Below are 18,299 nucleotides of genomic sequence, written 5' to 3' on the forward strand. Positions count from 1 at the left end.
AAGTCCTTAGTGATATGTGTCAACTAGCAGCTTAGGAGACAGCCCCGAATTACCTAAATCCTTTTTATATTAATACAATGAGTGTATCAGATTAGCTAATTTGCATCCTAGAGGGCTCTGAATCTGGTCCTGAAGAGATGAGAGCTTTGTCAAGAAGGCTTAGTGCCTGCCATGTATCATGTACTGTGCTTAATGGTATGCGTAGCCTTAGCAAAGTTAGGGGGGAGGTATTGCCAAACAGTAACCAAGGAAAGGAATCCCTAAAATGCTGCCCATTAGGGGAGGGGAAGCTTTAGATTCATAGACCTGAGTTCTATTTACTTTTATGCTAAAAGTGTTTTATTCTCAGCTAGTATTTTTAAAAGATGAGTTGACAAATATGGATTCTTTCATTTACCCTTTTAAAAAAGTTTTGTTACTTTATTTCAGAATATATACTCCTCCCCCACCCCCAATCCAAAGCCTTCCCTTATGTAAAATATTAAAACAAAAAACTATGCAGCAAAACCAACCAGTACCTTGACAGCATTTGACAACATACATTTTATTCCACTTCAATGAAAGAAAGAAGATGCGTTTTAGCTCCTCTTCCTAAGGGGCCAAGATTGGTCAGTATATTTTATATTTTTATTATTCTTTATATTATTATACTCTATGTATTACTGTAGTCACTGTATATTTTTTCCCTAGTTCTGCTTATTTCATACCCCATCACTTCCCATAAGTTTCCCCATGCATCTCTGGATTCCTCCTTTCTTAGGATGCAGTGACATTCCATCATACCTGTTCCACAGTTTCCTTTCCAATCCATAAGCCTCTATTTTATTTCCAATTGCTTGCTATCACAAAAAGTTCTGTCATGAATATTTGGTAGATTTGTCCTTTATTTATGTCTTGGACCAACTTGAGGTATATGACTAGCAGTGGCTTCTCTGAGTCAAAAGTTAAGTATACTTTGTTATCTTTTTTTGGCTTAAGTCCAAATTGTTTTCTAGAATGACCGGATTCATTCACAGCTCCAACAGCAGTAAATTAGAGTGCTTATCTTCCTGCATGCCATCTAGCATTGACTATTTCCATCTTTTTGTCACCTTGGCCAATTTCCTATATGTGAGGTAAAACAACTGGAGTTGTTTCGATTTTCATTTCTCTTGTTGTAAGATATGCGGAATAGACTTTCCTATGTTTGTTCATAATTTATAATACTTTTGAGAACTGTTCCTATTCTTGACCACGTATCTACAAAGAAATGGTCCTTGATCTTTCTTATACATTTATGTAAATTCCCCATATATCTTTAATATCAGACCTTTATCAGAAATACTGATTTCAAAAAAATTTGCCAAAAGGCGAATTCCCTTAATTACGTTAATTTTGTTCATGAGAATTGAAATTATCTATTTTATTTATTATGATTTCTTCTATTCCTTGATTCATTAACTAAGCCATGATTATGACAGGTGGTCAGCTAGATGGAGCATGAGGCTTGAAATCAGAAAGGCTCATCTTTGTGAGTTTAGATCTAGCCTCAGACACATACTAGCTATGTGACCCTGGACAAATCACTTAACCCTGTTTACCTCCGTTTCCTCATCTGTAAAATGAGCTGGAGAAGGACATGACAAACCACTTCAGTACCTTTTTCAAGAAAACCCCGAATGGGGTCACAGAGTCAGACATGACTGAAATGACCATGAAACAGCAAGTTATGAAAGCGTCTCCATTCATCTCCCTTCATTTAGTTTGGCCAAAGAGCCACATTCCAACTCCAACATGTATAATAGAAAGTGCTGCACTTAAAATCAGAAAACTAACTCTAAACTTTATAATAATGTGATCTTAGATTTGAACCAAAATCCTCTAACTTCAAATCCAATATTCTTACTATCACACCTTCCATACAGTTGCTGTGAAGATTAAACAACGCAGTACATGTGAATGTGCTTAGTAATTATACAAAACCATAAACAAATGTAAGGTGGGAAGATATTGACCATGACATACACTTTTAGACCAGGACCTTGATTCCCTGCTTCTGATTTCTGATACCCTATTGGTTAAATAAGCCAATTTTAATTAATTTTCTGGTCAAATCCTAAGCCATTTCCCTTTCTCATTCATCATACCTTATGTTTCTGTACAGCATTGGTGAGAAGTTTATTCGTGTCATTCCGTGTCATGTCTTGAGAGTTCATACAATGGAGGTCTCACCTCTTCCCACTGTAGTTCTCATAGGACTATGATTTCGTGGTGTTTCGGCTCATTGTAGGACATGAATTTTAATTAGTAGATCAGAATGCATTTTTTAGTACCCACTGTGTGAATTTGTCTTGACTTCTTGTCAGATCTATGGGGTTCCCAAATCTGTATGTACTGGGGATTGGAACACTATGAAACTTGAACTAAAATTAGAAAATTTAAAAGAAAATCTTTCTCAATCCCTTTGTCCATTCTTGTCTTCTCCAATCTATAATCAAATTGATCGATTGTCCTTACTTTAGCTTAGTCTGTACAGATAGAATTGCATTTAGGTTTAGGTTTAGGGTTAGGGTTAGTAAAACCTAGTCTAAGAGCATGGTTAGGTTTTTCTACCAAGAGAAGTTTTCTGAGAACAGAATTAAAAATCTCTGTTCTACTATTAGTTCTCCTAAAAAAAAAAAAAAAACTCCCTTGTTTCCTTTATTTTTTTTAAAGCATGTTTTTATTTGTTGTCTGTTGGGCTTTAACTGGCTGTCATCTCCTCCCTCATGCCAAACATTCAACCCAATATTTATATGAAGCGCTCCTCTCCATATTTTTAACCCTACCCTTCCTAGTTGATCACTGTGTTTGGACCCCTCCCCGCCATAATCCCTGGGTCTGATAAATGGTGTACTTGCCTATTCCGTGTCACATGTGTTATGTTTTGACTTCGTATAAGCTCCCATTAGGAAATTTCTGGCTTTTTGGAACTCAAACCAAAACAGTCTCCCCAGCTGGCCTCTTAGAGGGCAGGGCATCTATTCTTGGACGAATGCTCACTTGAATTTTGTGAATGATTTCATGCTCTTTTTGTAATGGCTTCTTTTGTAATTTTACAGAGTACCAAGCTGCAATTTTACAGCAGAAGAGGGAACACAAAGAAGAAATTGAAAACCTCCAGGTACACCTCTTTGGTCCTACTGATTATAGGAAACTGATCTGTTTTTCTCAAATATTGAAGTAAATCTTACCCTTAGAAGAAACCTTTAAATTGGCAGCTTTGTCTGGCAATCCAGGCTATGGAAATACCCAGGCAAACATTTAATCCTTGTTTTTCAGGAAAACCTGTCAAAAGTGTGAGAAGAGAAATATGAAAGTCAGTGAAAGATATTTAAATGGAAACTAACTTAGGATGCACGTGCCATTGAAGTTTCACTACATAAGAATTATTTCCAACTGGTTTCTAGTCTGTTCCATGGTTAAATTTTCAAGAGAGGTCCCTTACATCCAACAGTGTACAAAGATCATCTTTTAGAAATATAGAGTAAAGAATTGGAAAAATAGAGATTATACTTAGGAAGTGGAAAGTAGGTTTGATTGGCTACACTTTGAGATGCGTGAAAATAAATAGTAAGAATTAAGGCTGGAAAGATTCCTTGACATTGAGTTTTAGAATAATTTTCTTGCCTTTCTGATCTTCCTTCTCCTTCTGTCTTTCCATACAATGTAATATATTTGAAAGATTACTGGACTGGCAATAGATCTGACTTGTAGTCATGGCTCTCTCTAACCAACTATGTGACCTTGGACAGTCAATTTACTGCCGTTTCTTCATTTATAAAATGAAGTACTTGCTCTTAACTAAAAGTCATTCTAGCTCAAATATAATATGAGTCTGTTATCCACAAAAGGGAGTCTACATCTTTTGGTATAGTGCTAGACGATGTCCCACATAGATAAATGGTCCTCTGGGGAAGGATCCAAGAAGAACTGGTTAGATTATTCACCATCTGCCAGTGTGACTAAGGCCCTATAAGCATTTTAACCTCAATTTGTCTAAAGTGGAACACAGTTTTCCTCAAATATAGCCTTAACTTCCTTATTTCCATTTAGGGCACCATAATTCTTCTAGTAGCCCAATTCTATTACTTTAAAGTGACTCTTTCCACTCCATGGCTAATCACTTGTCCAGTATTATTGACGTGACTCTTATCTATGCAGTCTTGCATATCAGTCCTTTTGTCTGCTCCCATGGCCACCATCTTAATTTAGGCAAACCTCATTAGAGCCCTAGATTGTTCTAACTGCTCCCCGATTCTAGTCTCTCTCCCTTGCCAATCTATCCTCCACATAGCTATCAAAATAATCTTCATAAGGCAGAAGTTTGACTGTCATTGTCTTATTGCAAAAATCTTCACCAGCTCCCCATTGTTACTATATAAGATATTAAGATATTAGGATAAAATACTAATATTTCTAGGACCAAATGTAAACTCTTCAAACTGGTAAGACCCTCCAGTGTGATTTTTGCCTGTCTTTTTCCTTCTTTTTCATATTGCTCCCCTCTTTTCATTTTCTATTACAACCAAATTGTACTCTTAGGTGTCCTCTGAGCCTATTTTCTACCCCATGAATTCTAATAGACTTTGTCCCTCCTGCCTAGAATATTCTCCTTCTTTATCTCTACTTATCAGGATTTATAGCTTTCTTCAAGATTCAGTTCAGGTAACATTTCCAGAGTCAAAAGACATGTTCAGATTCTGGATCTGTTACTTAGTTGTATGACCTTGAGCCATTCACTTCACTAGTTAAATGCCTACAGTATATCAGACATTGTACTGGTGGTTCTAAGATAAAAAGAAAACCACCCTTCCCTTCAAGGAACTTACTTGGAATGATGGAAGAAAAGTGAAAAACATGAACACAGATATATAAAGTTATTTTGGGGCTTGGGGGTCATCAACAACTGGGAAGAATTTAGCAAGACCATTTAAAGGAGGTGACACTTAAATTTATCCTTGAAGGGAAGATAGGAACTCCAAATCAACCCTTCTAAACCTCAGTTTCCCTATTTGTAATTTTGGGGGCTTAGACTAAATGACCTTGAAGGTCCCTTGTAGCTCTCAATTAATGGTCCTATGATGTCTTGTTTTACCTTGTACTTACTTATCTATATACATATTTATTCTAACAGTAGAATATCAACCCTCTGAGGGCAGGAAATGTTTTATTTTTATCTTAGTATTTCAAATGCCCAGCACAAAGTGTTAGGTACTTAAAGGAAAAGCCAATGTTCTGTACTATCTGAAGCATGGAAAAATGAGTTGTCAATCTTAATTTCAAAAGTAAGGACTATAAAGTCAGTTCTTTGAAAATTGCCAACTCAGTAGCTTAGTGTAACTAGTGAGATTGATTCATCAACCTTCAATATCATTTAGTCCCATCCTCTTATTTTCAAGGTGAGGAAAATGAAGCTATAAAAGGTAAAGCAATTAAGTAAACTGGAGGTAAAGGTGAGGCTTGGACCCAGGTGTCCTCATCTGTTCCATTACAACACCCTGCCTTCTGTATTGTATAAATGAAGAAATAATTTTTTAAAAATTTTATTGTAACTTCTAATGAAACATTATAATTTTACTTTTAATTTCTTATTGGATATTTTCCCCAATGTTCTATGGAAGGAGATACCATTTCTTTAACCGAAGTAGTTTATATTTTAAGTGTTGCTTATAGTAATACACTGTTAGATAAGACCTTATATGTATATTCAGGCCACATCCAGTTTAGCTAAAGAAGTCAAATAGCTGATGGGAGGAGAAGGATAGTCCTTAGCAACACCAATGATAATAATTATTATAAGAAAAAGATGATGACCTTTTGATTTTTGGAAAAGAGAGTTTGAACTTTATGCTTTAAAAGACAAAAGGGTAAAATTTCAATGTAGCTAAGTAGAGTGAAAAGGGTAGAGAATTACTTATGAAACAGGTGAGGATATTCAAAGGATTCCTTAAACTAAAGGCATAACTGGAAGATGAGAGAGTAGTTAAAGGAAGCTCAATGCCAAAATAATATGAAATCTTATTAATAAGTATAAACTCTGGGTGGATTTGATACCAGGCCAAAATTCAAGGAAACATAAAATTCCATCCTGATTAGGATCTGAATATGACATTACCCTTAATTAATGATGAATGACATAGAAAACATGGTAAGAAAGATATGTAATTATTAATACCTTAGATTTTGTTTTATAATTACTCTAGAACAGGAGTTCTTAACCTTTTTAATGTCATATATCCATCCCTCTGACAATATATGGATCCCCTTCTCAGAATAATGATTTTTAAATGCACAATGTACGTAAGCTTACAAAGAAAACCAATTATATTGAAACAGTTTAATACCTTTTTTTTTTAATTTTACAGACTACAGATTAAGAACTCTTGCTCTAAAATATCTGATTTGCTGGTTAAATTTAATTATTTTAATTCAGTGGAGTTTGTTTTAAATTTAGAAAGACCAAAAAGCACAATAATCTCTTCCTAGTCAAAATGCGCTTATGATTTATATCCTACCTTCATAAATCATACTATTATAAAATGCTTGTGTTACTTGGTGGTGTAATTAGAGTGAAAAAATGCTGGATTTGGAATTGGAGACCCTGGGTTCTAATGCTGCCTTTGCCACCTTTTTACCCATATATGTGACCTTGAACACGTCATTTAACTTCTGGGAACCTCAGTTCTTCATCTCTAAAATCATACAGTTGGAACAGAGGCCTTCTGACTACTCTTATAGGTAAATATCTGTGATCTTTGGATTTATGATCTCAATATTCCCTCCTCCTGCAATGCACTTGATCTCTTCCCAGAATTAGTCTTATGTCTCTGGAATTAGGATTTCTAAATGGGAATGTACTGGACCTAGGAACCCATGTTATTTATGTTTGTATATATCAACTCTCTTTTGGAAATTCAAGAAACTACATTAGCCAGGAAACTACAAAGGACCATAGATTCTTACCAAAGATCTTTACTTTGCCATGTTGTCTTAGCCTTCTGGTCTTTATAGTAAAAGCGTTGCTGTTGGTACCATTTTACCTTGGGTTGTCTTGAAGATGGAAGAAGATGCTCGATATAGAATGGGTTTTGTCCAGCTTGGAGGCAAAGGATTCTATAGACGCCAACTGTTCTTTGTAGCCAAGTAGTTGGAAGTTTCCTGGCTAGATGAAGATAGAAAACTGCTGGCATAACATTAAGGTTGCATGTGTAGTAAATTGACACATCTAATGTGGAGAGAGTTCAAATATTACTGAAGGTCTAGGGCACATTTGAAAAAAAATCCATAAGAACTCATTTCCTTCTTACACTTTCTTGTGAAAAACTAAAGAAATTCACTTGTAAATTCCTCAGTTTCCTAATAACTTAAAAAATACTATGTTACACAAATCCATTCCTCTAGGAACTTAAAAAAAAGAGTGAATACCGGGGGTGTCCATTCCAGTAAAACACCAGAAAAGTTTAGTTCAAACTGAATTAGCCAATGTCCTCTCCTGGATATAGTACCAGAGCCTCACAGTATGAATTAATGAATTCTCTGAAATTTCCCTTTTGAAAAAGGGTGCTTTTGACATAAAGCAGAGGAAGCATAGAAGGATGAAACATTGATAGAAATTCAAGGATTGGAAGGGGCCCAAGTATATTGGGATATATTGTCCCACTGTGTATATTGGGATCCTAATTGACAGCTTGCTCTGACCAGTGACCAGTAGCAATGTGAGGTTACTGAAATGAGCTTAGAATCAGCAAGTTCTGGATTTAAAACCTTCCTCCAAGAGTAATTAGCTATGTGATTATGAGAAATTAGCAATCTCTCTGAGCCCCAGTCTCTTTGTTTGTAAAATGAGGATAATGGTAGAACCTACTTCACAAGATTGTTGTGAAGGTCAAATTAAATAATATATATGAAAGTGTCTTGCAAACCTCAAAGTCTGAATATCAGTTGTTATCAACGACTGAATCCATCCCAAACCCAAATCGTGAGGAACATAAGAATAATTATCTGATTTATAACATCCTTCTATAACAGTCTCTTTCTTATCCTCTCCACTGTTTAACAGCTTTCAATATCAGACAGATTAGTCCTTGTTTGTTACACAGTTGATACATTCTCTTTCTATTTCACAGAAATCTACTAGAGTTTGTACCTCCATTTTTTTGTTTCCTTCCATCCACACTGGAGTTAGAAAACTGAGGAGGAGGGTCTAGTCTCTATTCTTTGAAAACTCAATCAATAAACATTTATTAAACCCCTGCTAAATAAGGTAATATCAATCTGTAACAAGTTATCTGTCAACTTTTGGATTTCAGTTAGCCCAACTGACCAGATTCCTTGGGCTGCATAATTTGCCTTTTTTATGAGAAGTAAACCTTTTTATAGAATGAAGTCTTCAGAGAATTGGTATACTTGCCTTCTGAGGTCAAAGTGAAAATGAAGGTTGTTGGCTCAGTGTATGAAATCATTCAGATGATTTTAACTTCTGAAATTATATTTGCTGTGTGAATGAGTTGAACTGACATTCTGAAGGTTTGGTGATACATTTGAAACAGGATTTCCTGCATGTAAATCTTTTGATAAAGTAGAGTTGCTGTTAGGAAGAAAATGATTCGGTTTCTCCTTTTGTTAGTTGATAACAGTTGGTGCTTTATTTTTTATATGATGCCATTAGCAGTGATGTTCCAATCAGGATCCATAGATGATCATGTTTTGAGAAATGGCTTAGGAATTATCTATTCCAACACCCTTCACTTTACAGATGAGGAAACTGAAGCCTGGAGATATTAAATAACTTGCTCAAGATCACTGGAGTAGTATGTGATAAGTAGCAAAGCCACCATTAGAACCTATACCATCTGACTCCAAGTTTGGCATGTTTAACTTAGGAGATCTAATTTCAATTTTTGTTTGTTCACTGATTTCCTCCATAACCTGAATAATTGACTCCCCCTTCACTATTTTGACATATGTACAATGGCAGCAAATATTTAATACTTAACTGTACTTTTAGGAACCTAACTAGGAAAAATGAAAAATCTGAAACAAAACAAAACAAAAAACAACCTGGGGAAAAATACAGTATAAACTTAAAATTTTTTTAAAACAAGACAGAGGTAACAAACAGATAGGAGGGTAGGTATTAGTCTAAATTCCTTAACCCAACAACCTCAAAATAAGAAAAAATGATCCAAATTTATAGTAATCGAGGCTCCATAAACTAGGTAGGAAAACACAAATACTACCCAAAGGTAAAAGCCTTTGGAGAGTGAAAAGACAGACCCTTCCCATCACCAGCTCATCCCACATGTTGAGTGCACCTAAATGGCCTCTCTTTAGTCCCTTCTTGGCACTGAGTCACTCTAAATTGTTTACACCTTATAAGAGGTAGAATAAATTGATCCAGTCCTCTGGGGAGAGAGACTTGACAGTACAACATCAGCTGGAAAGGAAAGGACCTGGAAACAGATATGCCCAGACTTCTCCTGGTAGAATTTACACAGGGCAGGATTCAGTCAGGCTCCAATACTTCCTTTCCACCATTTTCCCCCCCCAACTTAAGGAAGCTAAAGCTACCCAGCATTGGGATCTGTACAGGAGAAAATTTGTGTGCTATCCTAGTGGAAGAGAAGAGGGGCTAAACATTAGGAAAGGTGTCTGATCGGACTTCTGGGATCGACCAACACCTGAGGTAGGTAGGGGAGACAGTAATATAGAGTTAGGGAATGTTGACCTTGGAGTGAGTTGTCAGAGTAAGGGCAAAAGGTAGTACTGGATCTCATCAGGCAGGATGCAGATTGACTCACATCATGGTGAGTTTCCTTTCTCCATACTTTGCTATTTCTAGAAAAATAATGATAAGCAGAAACCCCTTCCCAAAACAGGGGGAAAAAAATAAAAGAAAGCAAGAATGGAATAGCTGTCCAAATGTGCTAACATTAAAATGGAATAAAGAAGCCAGTTCAATTTTTGTGTTTCAGAGACCCTGCCTTTCATAAGGGACTTAGAATAAAGAGCACGTTAGTGAGTGGATCATGGATGACAGAAGAGAGTTCAGGACAGCCACAATGGGATTAGAAATAATCACAAGGGCAAAGGAAATCAATAATTCTTGGAAGGAGCACAGCCAAAGAATGTTCCATAAGTTAAGAGGTTGGATCAATCGAGGGAAGATGACACTCTTGGGAAGATGGGGGAAGAAGGAAGGGTCAGAAGTTTAGAAAGTCAATAAATAAAAATAAATAGAAATAGAAATTAATAAATTAGATAAACTCAAGAAATCAAGGGAATGGGAATTGAGGGCAAGGGAGAGTCTGTGAGAAAAGATTTGATCTAAGTCAAATTTATCACATGAACTTTAAAGCACTGATTTAAAAGATGGATCAAAATCCAAATAAAAGTAATAGATGAGGTGAAGCACGAACTTAACGCAATTATGTCTTTCAGTGTGAGTGGAGGGATTCCTGAGTTCTATTGCCATCAAAATGAGAATTTATTCACTTTCTGTAGTCCTCTTTACCTTTCCTATTCCATTATCCACCCCCCACACACAAAAAAATAAGGAATGATTTACTGCATAAAGAACAAATACACTGATCAAAGAAGACAACCGTGACAAGTCTAAATCCTGTTGAATTAATACTGGAGAACGTCGTGTTCATTCAAAACTCCTCATCCACCTCCTTCTAAGCGTCTGTTGTAGGGACACAAGCTATCTTACAGCCTTATATCTGGGCCTCCTTGGAGGGACCTCTTCCAGCTATAGCAATGTTGCCAGAACATTCTACTACCTCTCCATCCCTCCAGCTTGGAACGAGTAGCAGATATTTTCTTTGTACAACCACATGGGGAAGGAGGGAGTAGAGAGGAGACCCAAAATGTGTTGCTTTCCAACTGTGACCTGGTCCTGGGTTAGGGCCCCTAGGATTGTAGAGACCCTGCCTCTGACACCCTCCCTCTACCCTATTAAAGAGCACTTTGATTCCAACCAACTTGAGGAGGAATGTGGAGTCAAGGGAGAAAATGGCGCAGTAACTAGCCCAGTTTGTGTGGTTATCCCAGGCATGAAGGAAAAGGGTACTGAAAGCCATCTAAGCTTCAGTCCTGTTCCACCGGAGGGTATTCTGGGAAGAGGTACAAGCTGGTGAACCCCAAATCCCCCAAATATGGAGGCAGAGGAAACTTTGCAGCCTAACTTTAGGAATATGCCCACTAGCAAAAAAAAAAAAAAGGCAAAAAGTGACCAAAATATTTTAAAAGGCTAGAACATCAAAGACTTTCTGAGAAAAACCTTCAATGAAAGCCTACAATGTTGCTAGAACAATAGGAATGATCATAAATCCAGAATAAAGAATGGGCACTAAATCCCTAATGAAATTGCAAAGCTTTTTAAAGAAATTATTCTAGGAGAAAGAGGAATGCTGTACCACATGAAATATGAATGCTGGAACCTCCTAAGAAAGCATGGGACAACAATAAGAAATTCCAGAATTGTCCAAAAGAGGGATTAAATCCATTAAAAATGAAATTAGGATTGAATATCAGTCTTAACTTAGAGCTCTTGGTGCAACTAGAAAAACAATTTAATTACATTTGGTAAAAAAAAAAAATCTATGATGAAGAAGCTCTTTATAGAAGATAGAAATTAACTGAAGTTTAAAATAATAATGCTGAGGTCGAGTAAAGACAGGCAAAATAGAAATCAAGAGGCAACAATATTAAAAGAATATTGAATTCTGTAAAACCAAAGAATTCAACCTTGATGACAGCATGCACAGAGATGAACGAATGAATGAATGAATGAAAAAGAAATGAAGCACTTATTATGTGTCAAGCAACAGCTAAGTGCTAAAGATACAAATAAAGCAAAGATGTCCCTGTAGTCTGTTTTCTGTTCTTCCTGGGGAGTGACACCCATAGAGGAGTTTTGGCTAGGGAGGGATATATGGAATATAGACTGATACACCCTATCCAGATACTGTGAAAGTTAATTTGATCATGGTTCCAGAACTATAGGATTAGAAGTAGGCAATTTGGCTGTGGAAGAGGTAGCCAGAGTGAAGGATTGCTGGGGTTGGAGGGGACTTAAAGATCAAACCTAAAGGCAGTTAGGTGTATTGTATACGGAAAGCAGTAGTGCTTATCCCATAGTAGTCACTTAGTAAATGCTTGTTAAAACAACAACATAATTGTCCCAGAAGAATATTATAAATTTTTAAAAATCTGAAAACCGTAATGAAGAAAATAAAATAAGAAATCTGCCCAGAATTTCTAAATACAGGCAACAAATCAAGACTTGAGATAATCCCTTAATTCCTTGCAAAAAGAAATTATGAATGCATTAAATAACACAGTAAAATGAAAGACAATGACAGAATGGCTAAGAAAATAAAGCCCATTTTCTACATATGAAACACATCTAAAAACAAAGATATACACAGAATCCAGATAAGAGACCATGACAAAACTGACTGTCAGGTAAGCCTAAGAAAACCAGACATTGCAATAATGCTATCAAACAAGACAAAAATGAGATATAAAAAGTAATCCTCTCATATCAGTAAGTCAAGCCAAGAAATACTTGAGTATCTACAATGTATAATATACTTTTAATGATCTACATGTAAATAAGGAATCTGTGCTTCATCCATGGATTCATAAAATGTTAGAACTAAAAGGAACTTTGAGGATCATAGACCAACCACTTCATTCCACAGAGGAGGAAAGTTAGGGCTCAGAAAGAAGTGATTTTGCCCAAGATGACATAGCTAGTTAGTGATGGGGCCAGGGTCATAAAGAACCTTATTTCTTGGTTCTCCATCCAACGTTCTTTCCACTGCATCACGTTGACTTCTTTTGGAGGGGTGTTTATATGGCTAAAGTAATCATCATAAACTTACTGGCTCAGGGCCTGAAAGAAACTAGACATCGGGGACTAAGCAGGATCAAGAGGTTGGAAAGTAGAACTCTAAATGAAATAAAAAGCATGAGTCACATCTCTGGTCCCGTTTCCTTCAAGTTATTGATATTTATGGTTATCAGCTACATCATCTCCAACTATAAAATGTAGAAATAGTAGGGAAACAGAGGAAATCCTACTGCATAGGAGAGAGTGAGGAGTCTTCAGTTTAAGTCACAGTTGTGCTAGGTAGGAGCTTTTGATTTTGAGTAAGCCATCTAATTCTTCTTGACCTCACTCAACACATAGAATTTCACAGTTGGGAGCCACCTCATTGGTCATCTAGTTGAACCCTTGTTCAAAGAATGAACCTCCATATAGAGTACTTCCAAGAAATGGTCATCCATCCTCTGCTCACTCATTGAACTCAGTAATCCTGAGGTAATTTTCATATCATTTTAACTAAGGTTGAATTAGCAGTTTTAACATCCAGGGCACATATAGAAAATGTGCTGAGAGCAAGTAGCACGAAAAGTATGCTTGAATCAGTTTTTCAAGACACATTCGTTGGGCGTCGAGAGATTTCAGAGAAAGACTAGGGCACCATCTTGTTTAATGGGAGTCACAGACTCCTTCCACCATCAAGAAAGGAAACAAGGAAAGGCCAAGCTAAGGTGAAACTCATCAGGAGCAGAGAATTACTTGGTATTTTTAGTAATTGTTCTTGCTAAATAGGTGCTGAGATAAGTTTGAATGAAGAACAGTAAGAGCTGTCAACGTCATCTAAATTTTGATGTCCTAGGGGAAAGTCTGCCATAATTATGATCTCTAGTTCATAAAACAACAGAATTTTGGAATTAGAAGAGAATTCAATAACGATTTGATGAAATCCATTTTTATTCAGGCATTTTCAATCATGCCTGACTCTTTGTGATCCCATTTGGGGTTTTCTTGGCAAAGATACTGGAGTGGTTTATCATTTCCTTCTCCAGCTCATTTTACAGATGAGGAAACCGAGACAAACAGAGTTAAGTGACTTGCATAGCGTCACACAGTAAGATTAGAATTCATGAAGATGAGTCTCTCTGACACAAGACTTGGTACTCTAACCACTACACTGCCTACCTGACCGATAAAAATAAAAAGCTATACCCCCAAAGGAATTCTCCCTTTGACCTATTTGACAAGTAATCACCTATCCTCTACTTGAATACCTCCCCAAAAGAGAACACCTCCTCCATCTCCTGAGGCAATCCATTGTACTGTTGGACAGCTCTAACTGTCAATAAGTTAATAGTCAATAAACATTTATTAAGTGCTTGCTGTGTGCCAGGTACTGTGCTAAGTACCCGGGATATAAATATGAAAAAACAAAGATAGTCCCTGTCCTCTAGGAGCTTACAATCTAATGGGGGAAGACCAAACATGAAAAAAAGCTGAAAAACAATGGGGGAGAGGGAGGTACAGTGGAGGAGTCAGAGATGTCCCAGAGCCGTACAACCAGGTGAGAGACGAGATATTTTGAGATGAGTTCCCTCCTAAATGGAAGTTTGGGAGTTCATGGCTCCATCCTTCAATTAAAGGGGGCTGTGGGTAGTGATATGAAGTTCCAAGGCTGATGCAATCTTGTAGGATCACAAAGTTTTCTTGATAATGAGCTTCCTGGAGTGTAGTGGAGAAGTCACAGATGCCTTGAGTAATGGAGCCAGGTGAGATGTTTTGGGCTGAGTTGCCTCCTTAAATGGAGGTTAATTGTTAGGAAGTTTTCCCCTCCCCTGCCATGTAAAGCCTAAATTTTCCTTTTTTTCCCAACTACTACCAATTGCTGCTCTCCAGAGCCTAACAGATCAGATTTAATCCCTTTTCCACATGACATGTCTTCAAATGTTTGAAGAGGACTGTATTGCCTCCTCTCCCCATACCAAATTCTCTCAAGATCTCCAGTGTAATAGTTCTACCTGTTCAGAATTTTATTTTTATCTTACATATGCTTATATATAATATACAAAATATAAGTATATATTTATATCTTTACATTGTGTTGAAATATGCTTCTCTATACTTTCTACTCTTTGGCCCAAAAGTTTTTCATATTGTATCTGGTCCCTTTAATGCAATTTTTTGTCACTTCTTATTTCAAAATTTGATGTAGTGAACAGCACCTTGACCTTAGAGTAAGGAAGACTTGAGTTAAAGTTCTGTCTCTGACAGTTATTAACCATGTGATGCTGAGCAAGTTTCTTAATCACTCAATGCGTCAGGCAAAATTCTCTAAGACATTGATTACTATAGATGAGTTCTCTTTTGGTAGCAGGCTCTTCTTTGCCAAGCGTTCTTAACATTGACAGAATCACATATCCTATCTGAAAAACAAACAAGAACTTTCTCTTTTGAGCCAGTCAGTAAGGTCCAATTTCCTCTGAGGGATGCCACTCTAGTTTTACAGTATTCAAAAGCCCATGAAATGTACATTCAGTTGTCAAGTCCTGTCAATTCTACCTCTTTCATATCTATCACATACTTTCCACTTCTAATGTAACAAATCTCATTATTACTTATCCAAACTTCCTACCTACCTTCTCTCTTTTCCTTCTTTCCATCCTTATATCCCTTCCCCCCTCTAATTCATTCTTTTTTATTTTATTTTGAGCTCAAATACCAAAAAAGAGCATTTTCATATATATATGTATATATAAAACAAAACCATAAGTATATATATATATATTTATATACATATATAAATATATATTAAACAGAACCACAAATATAAAATAAAACCATAAGTTCCCATTATATACTGCATGCTTTTTAAAAGTGTATAATGAATTCCACATGTTGCTTTCAAAACTATCCTATTTCTCTGAGCTTCCTTTTATCTTCTTTTAATTAATAAAAGTCACAATGACCTTTAAAAATTTTTGTCATATCAATAACAAAAATAAGAAAAAAATCATGATTATATCAGCAGATGCTGAAAATGCTTTTGACAAAATATAATACCCATTCCTGTTAAAACACTAGAAAGCATAGGAATCAGTGGAGCTTTTCTTAAATGATAAATAAGGTCTATATAAAACCAAGAGCAAGCATTATCTGCAACAAAGATTAACTTGAAGCCTTACCAGTAAGATCAGGAATAATGCAAGAGGGTCGATTATTAATCAGTTATTATCAACCAATCCATTATTCAATATTGTATTAGAAATGCCAGTGACAGCAATAAGATAAGTAAAAGAAACTGGAGGAATTAAGTAGGCAGTGAGGAGACAAAACTGTCACTGCCGTTAGAGAACCAACTAAAATCTTAGTTGAAAGAATTAGCAACTTTGAAGAATATAAAATAAACCCACAAATCATCTGTTTTTCTGTGTACTACCAAGACAACTCAGCAGGAGATTGACCTGATCAGAGTGCCTGAATAGTCCAAGGACTAAGGTAACTCCAGAGAAGAGGTTGGCGCTTTTACCAGCTTTCCTGCCTGGTGCCTATTTATGAGTAGAGACTCTAATATAATGTGCTGTTTAATAGCTCAAACATTTCCTTCCAGTCACCTGACTTTTTGCCTCAGCCACAAAGATGGTTAACTAGAGAGATATAAATAAATGTTAATGATATTCTTAACTGGGCTGCAGAGGAGGGAATCATGTCGACCTGAGGGGCCATTATATATAATTTTTATAAATATATATATATATGTATATGTGGGATGTATATATATGTATATACGATATACATATGTATGTGTGTATGTATGTATATTTGGTTTTTTCAGTCATTTGGAGTTAAGCAACTTGCCCAGGGTCACTTAGCTAGTACCTCTGAGGTCACATTTTAACTCAACTTCTCCTGACTCCAGGGCCCATGCTCTCTATCCACTGCACCATCTAGCTGCCCTCTGTTGTATTTCCCTTAGGCTTAAAATAAACTAGTTATTGTAACAAGGCACTGAATATGTTTTTGTTTTTCACTTTGCTCTTCAGTTCTAATAAATCTTGGCATATATCTTGAGCTATGTCCTCTAGACCTTTTTTTTTTTTTTTATGGTTTTCAGTGAGTCTTAAATTCTCTTAAATTTTCTCCTTGATCTCATGGTCAGTTGTTTTTAATAACAGATTTTTTACATTTCCTCTATATTTTATTCTATATTTTGTTTTCTACATTATTGTGTTCTACTATTTCTTGTTATCTCATGGTGCCATTGATTTCTTTTGTAAAATGCTCTTTTATAATATAAGGGGTAGGCATTAATATGAATATTTTATTCATCTTGACTACCTTAGAACTGAGGAGAAACAGAATTCCTGCCAAGAGAAAGGAAGGGTTTTGTGCCTATAAGACACAAGTAAAGGAGATTCTAAAGCCTAGGAAAAGAAAAATTGGGCAATTATCTCCATCATTCTCTACCTCCATATGTTTCCTCAACTGTAAAATGAAAGGGATAGACTAGATGAGCTATAAGGTCTACTCCAACTCTATCACTCTGTTTGTTGATTCTATCAGTAAAAATAGTTGAAGAGTTAAAGAGGAGGAAACTAGCAAACCCAATTAAAGGTGTTAAAATTTTAATCATATTATCATTAAATCTTTAGTGAGCTATGAATAAGACGGTGAGGCTACCATCACTGGTTCATGTGTAGTAAGATGCGTTTGTGATGATGTGTCATTTGCAGTGGAACGTCTTACTAGTGGACTGAATCAATTTATATCCAAGGACTAATAGTTAAATAAGCTAAAAGTATTCTCAAAGCCCTTTACAGACTTTTCTACAGATTACACATATGACAAGTATCTTTGGCCCCATTTTGTCATATAAAGAAACTGAGGCCAAGAAGATGAATGATTCTCTAAAATCACAATGTAAACTTTCTCCTCAATCTCCAAGTCTATTTATTATACTGAATAACATGAGTTAAGATTGAAAAATTCTTGTGTAATAGAAAATTTTATGTTTGCTGCTAAGTCCTTTATTTTGCCTTAGAGTCCCCCCTACCTCCATCCCCCACCAGACTAACTAATTGAGCCAAACATCTTCCAAGTTTTATGACCCATACTTCCTATTTGGGATCTTTGGACTCATTTTTCTACTTTGTTCTGATTCTGATTTACAGTCAGGATGCTGTCCTTGAAAAAAAGAATAACTCATTCTATATTTCTTGTTCCTAGCACCTGTGACATCATTTGATTACTGTGAACATAAACTCAGCAATTCCAAAATTATTGAGGAAAAAACTGCTCTGGGAAAAATTATGGATGGAAAAAATGCTCTGGGACATTTGAACAATCCAGGTCTTTCCCCTGTTGTATAAAAGGACATTTCAGTTTGCCTTTGCTTCTGTGCATCAGTGGCAGGAATGGCAAATCACTGTTTCAGCACTAATTTACTTTG

The 18,299-nt window shown here is 36.1% G+C and overlaps 1 protein-coding gene across 2 annotated transcripts in view; it reads left to right on the forward strand.

Moving 5' to 3' along the window:
- The window catches only part of FMN1 (formin 1), a 523,482-nt gene that overhangs the window by 254,794 nt on the left and 250,389 nt on the right, over positions 1-18,299 (forward strand). For both annotated transcript variants that reach the window (XM_072623605.1, XM_072623606.1), the window contains one exon: positions 3,081-3,142. In XM_072623605.1, the coding sequence (XP_072479706.1) occupies positions 3,081-3,142 (62 nt within the window). The remainder of the gene's footprint in view (positions 1-3,080; positions 3,143-18,299) is intronic.

The sequence above is a fragment of the Notamacropus eugenii genome, chromosome 7 (assembly GCF_028372415.1).
Source record: "Notamacropus eugenii isolate mMacEug1 chromosome 7, mMacEug1.pri_v2, whole genome shotgun sequence".
Classification (NCBI taxonomy): domain Eukaryota; kingdom Metazoa; phylum Chordata; class Mammalia; order Diprotodontia; family Macropodidae; genus Notamacropus; species Notamacropus eugenii.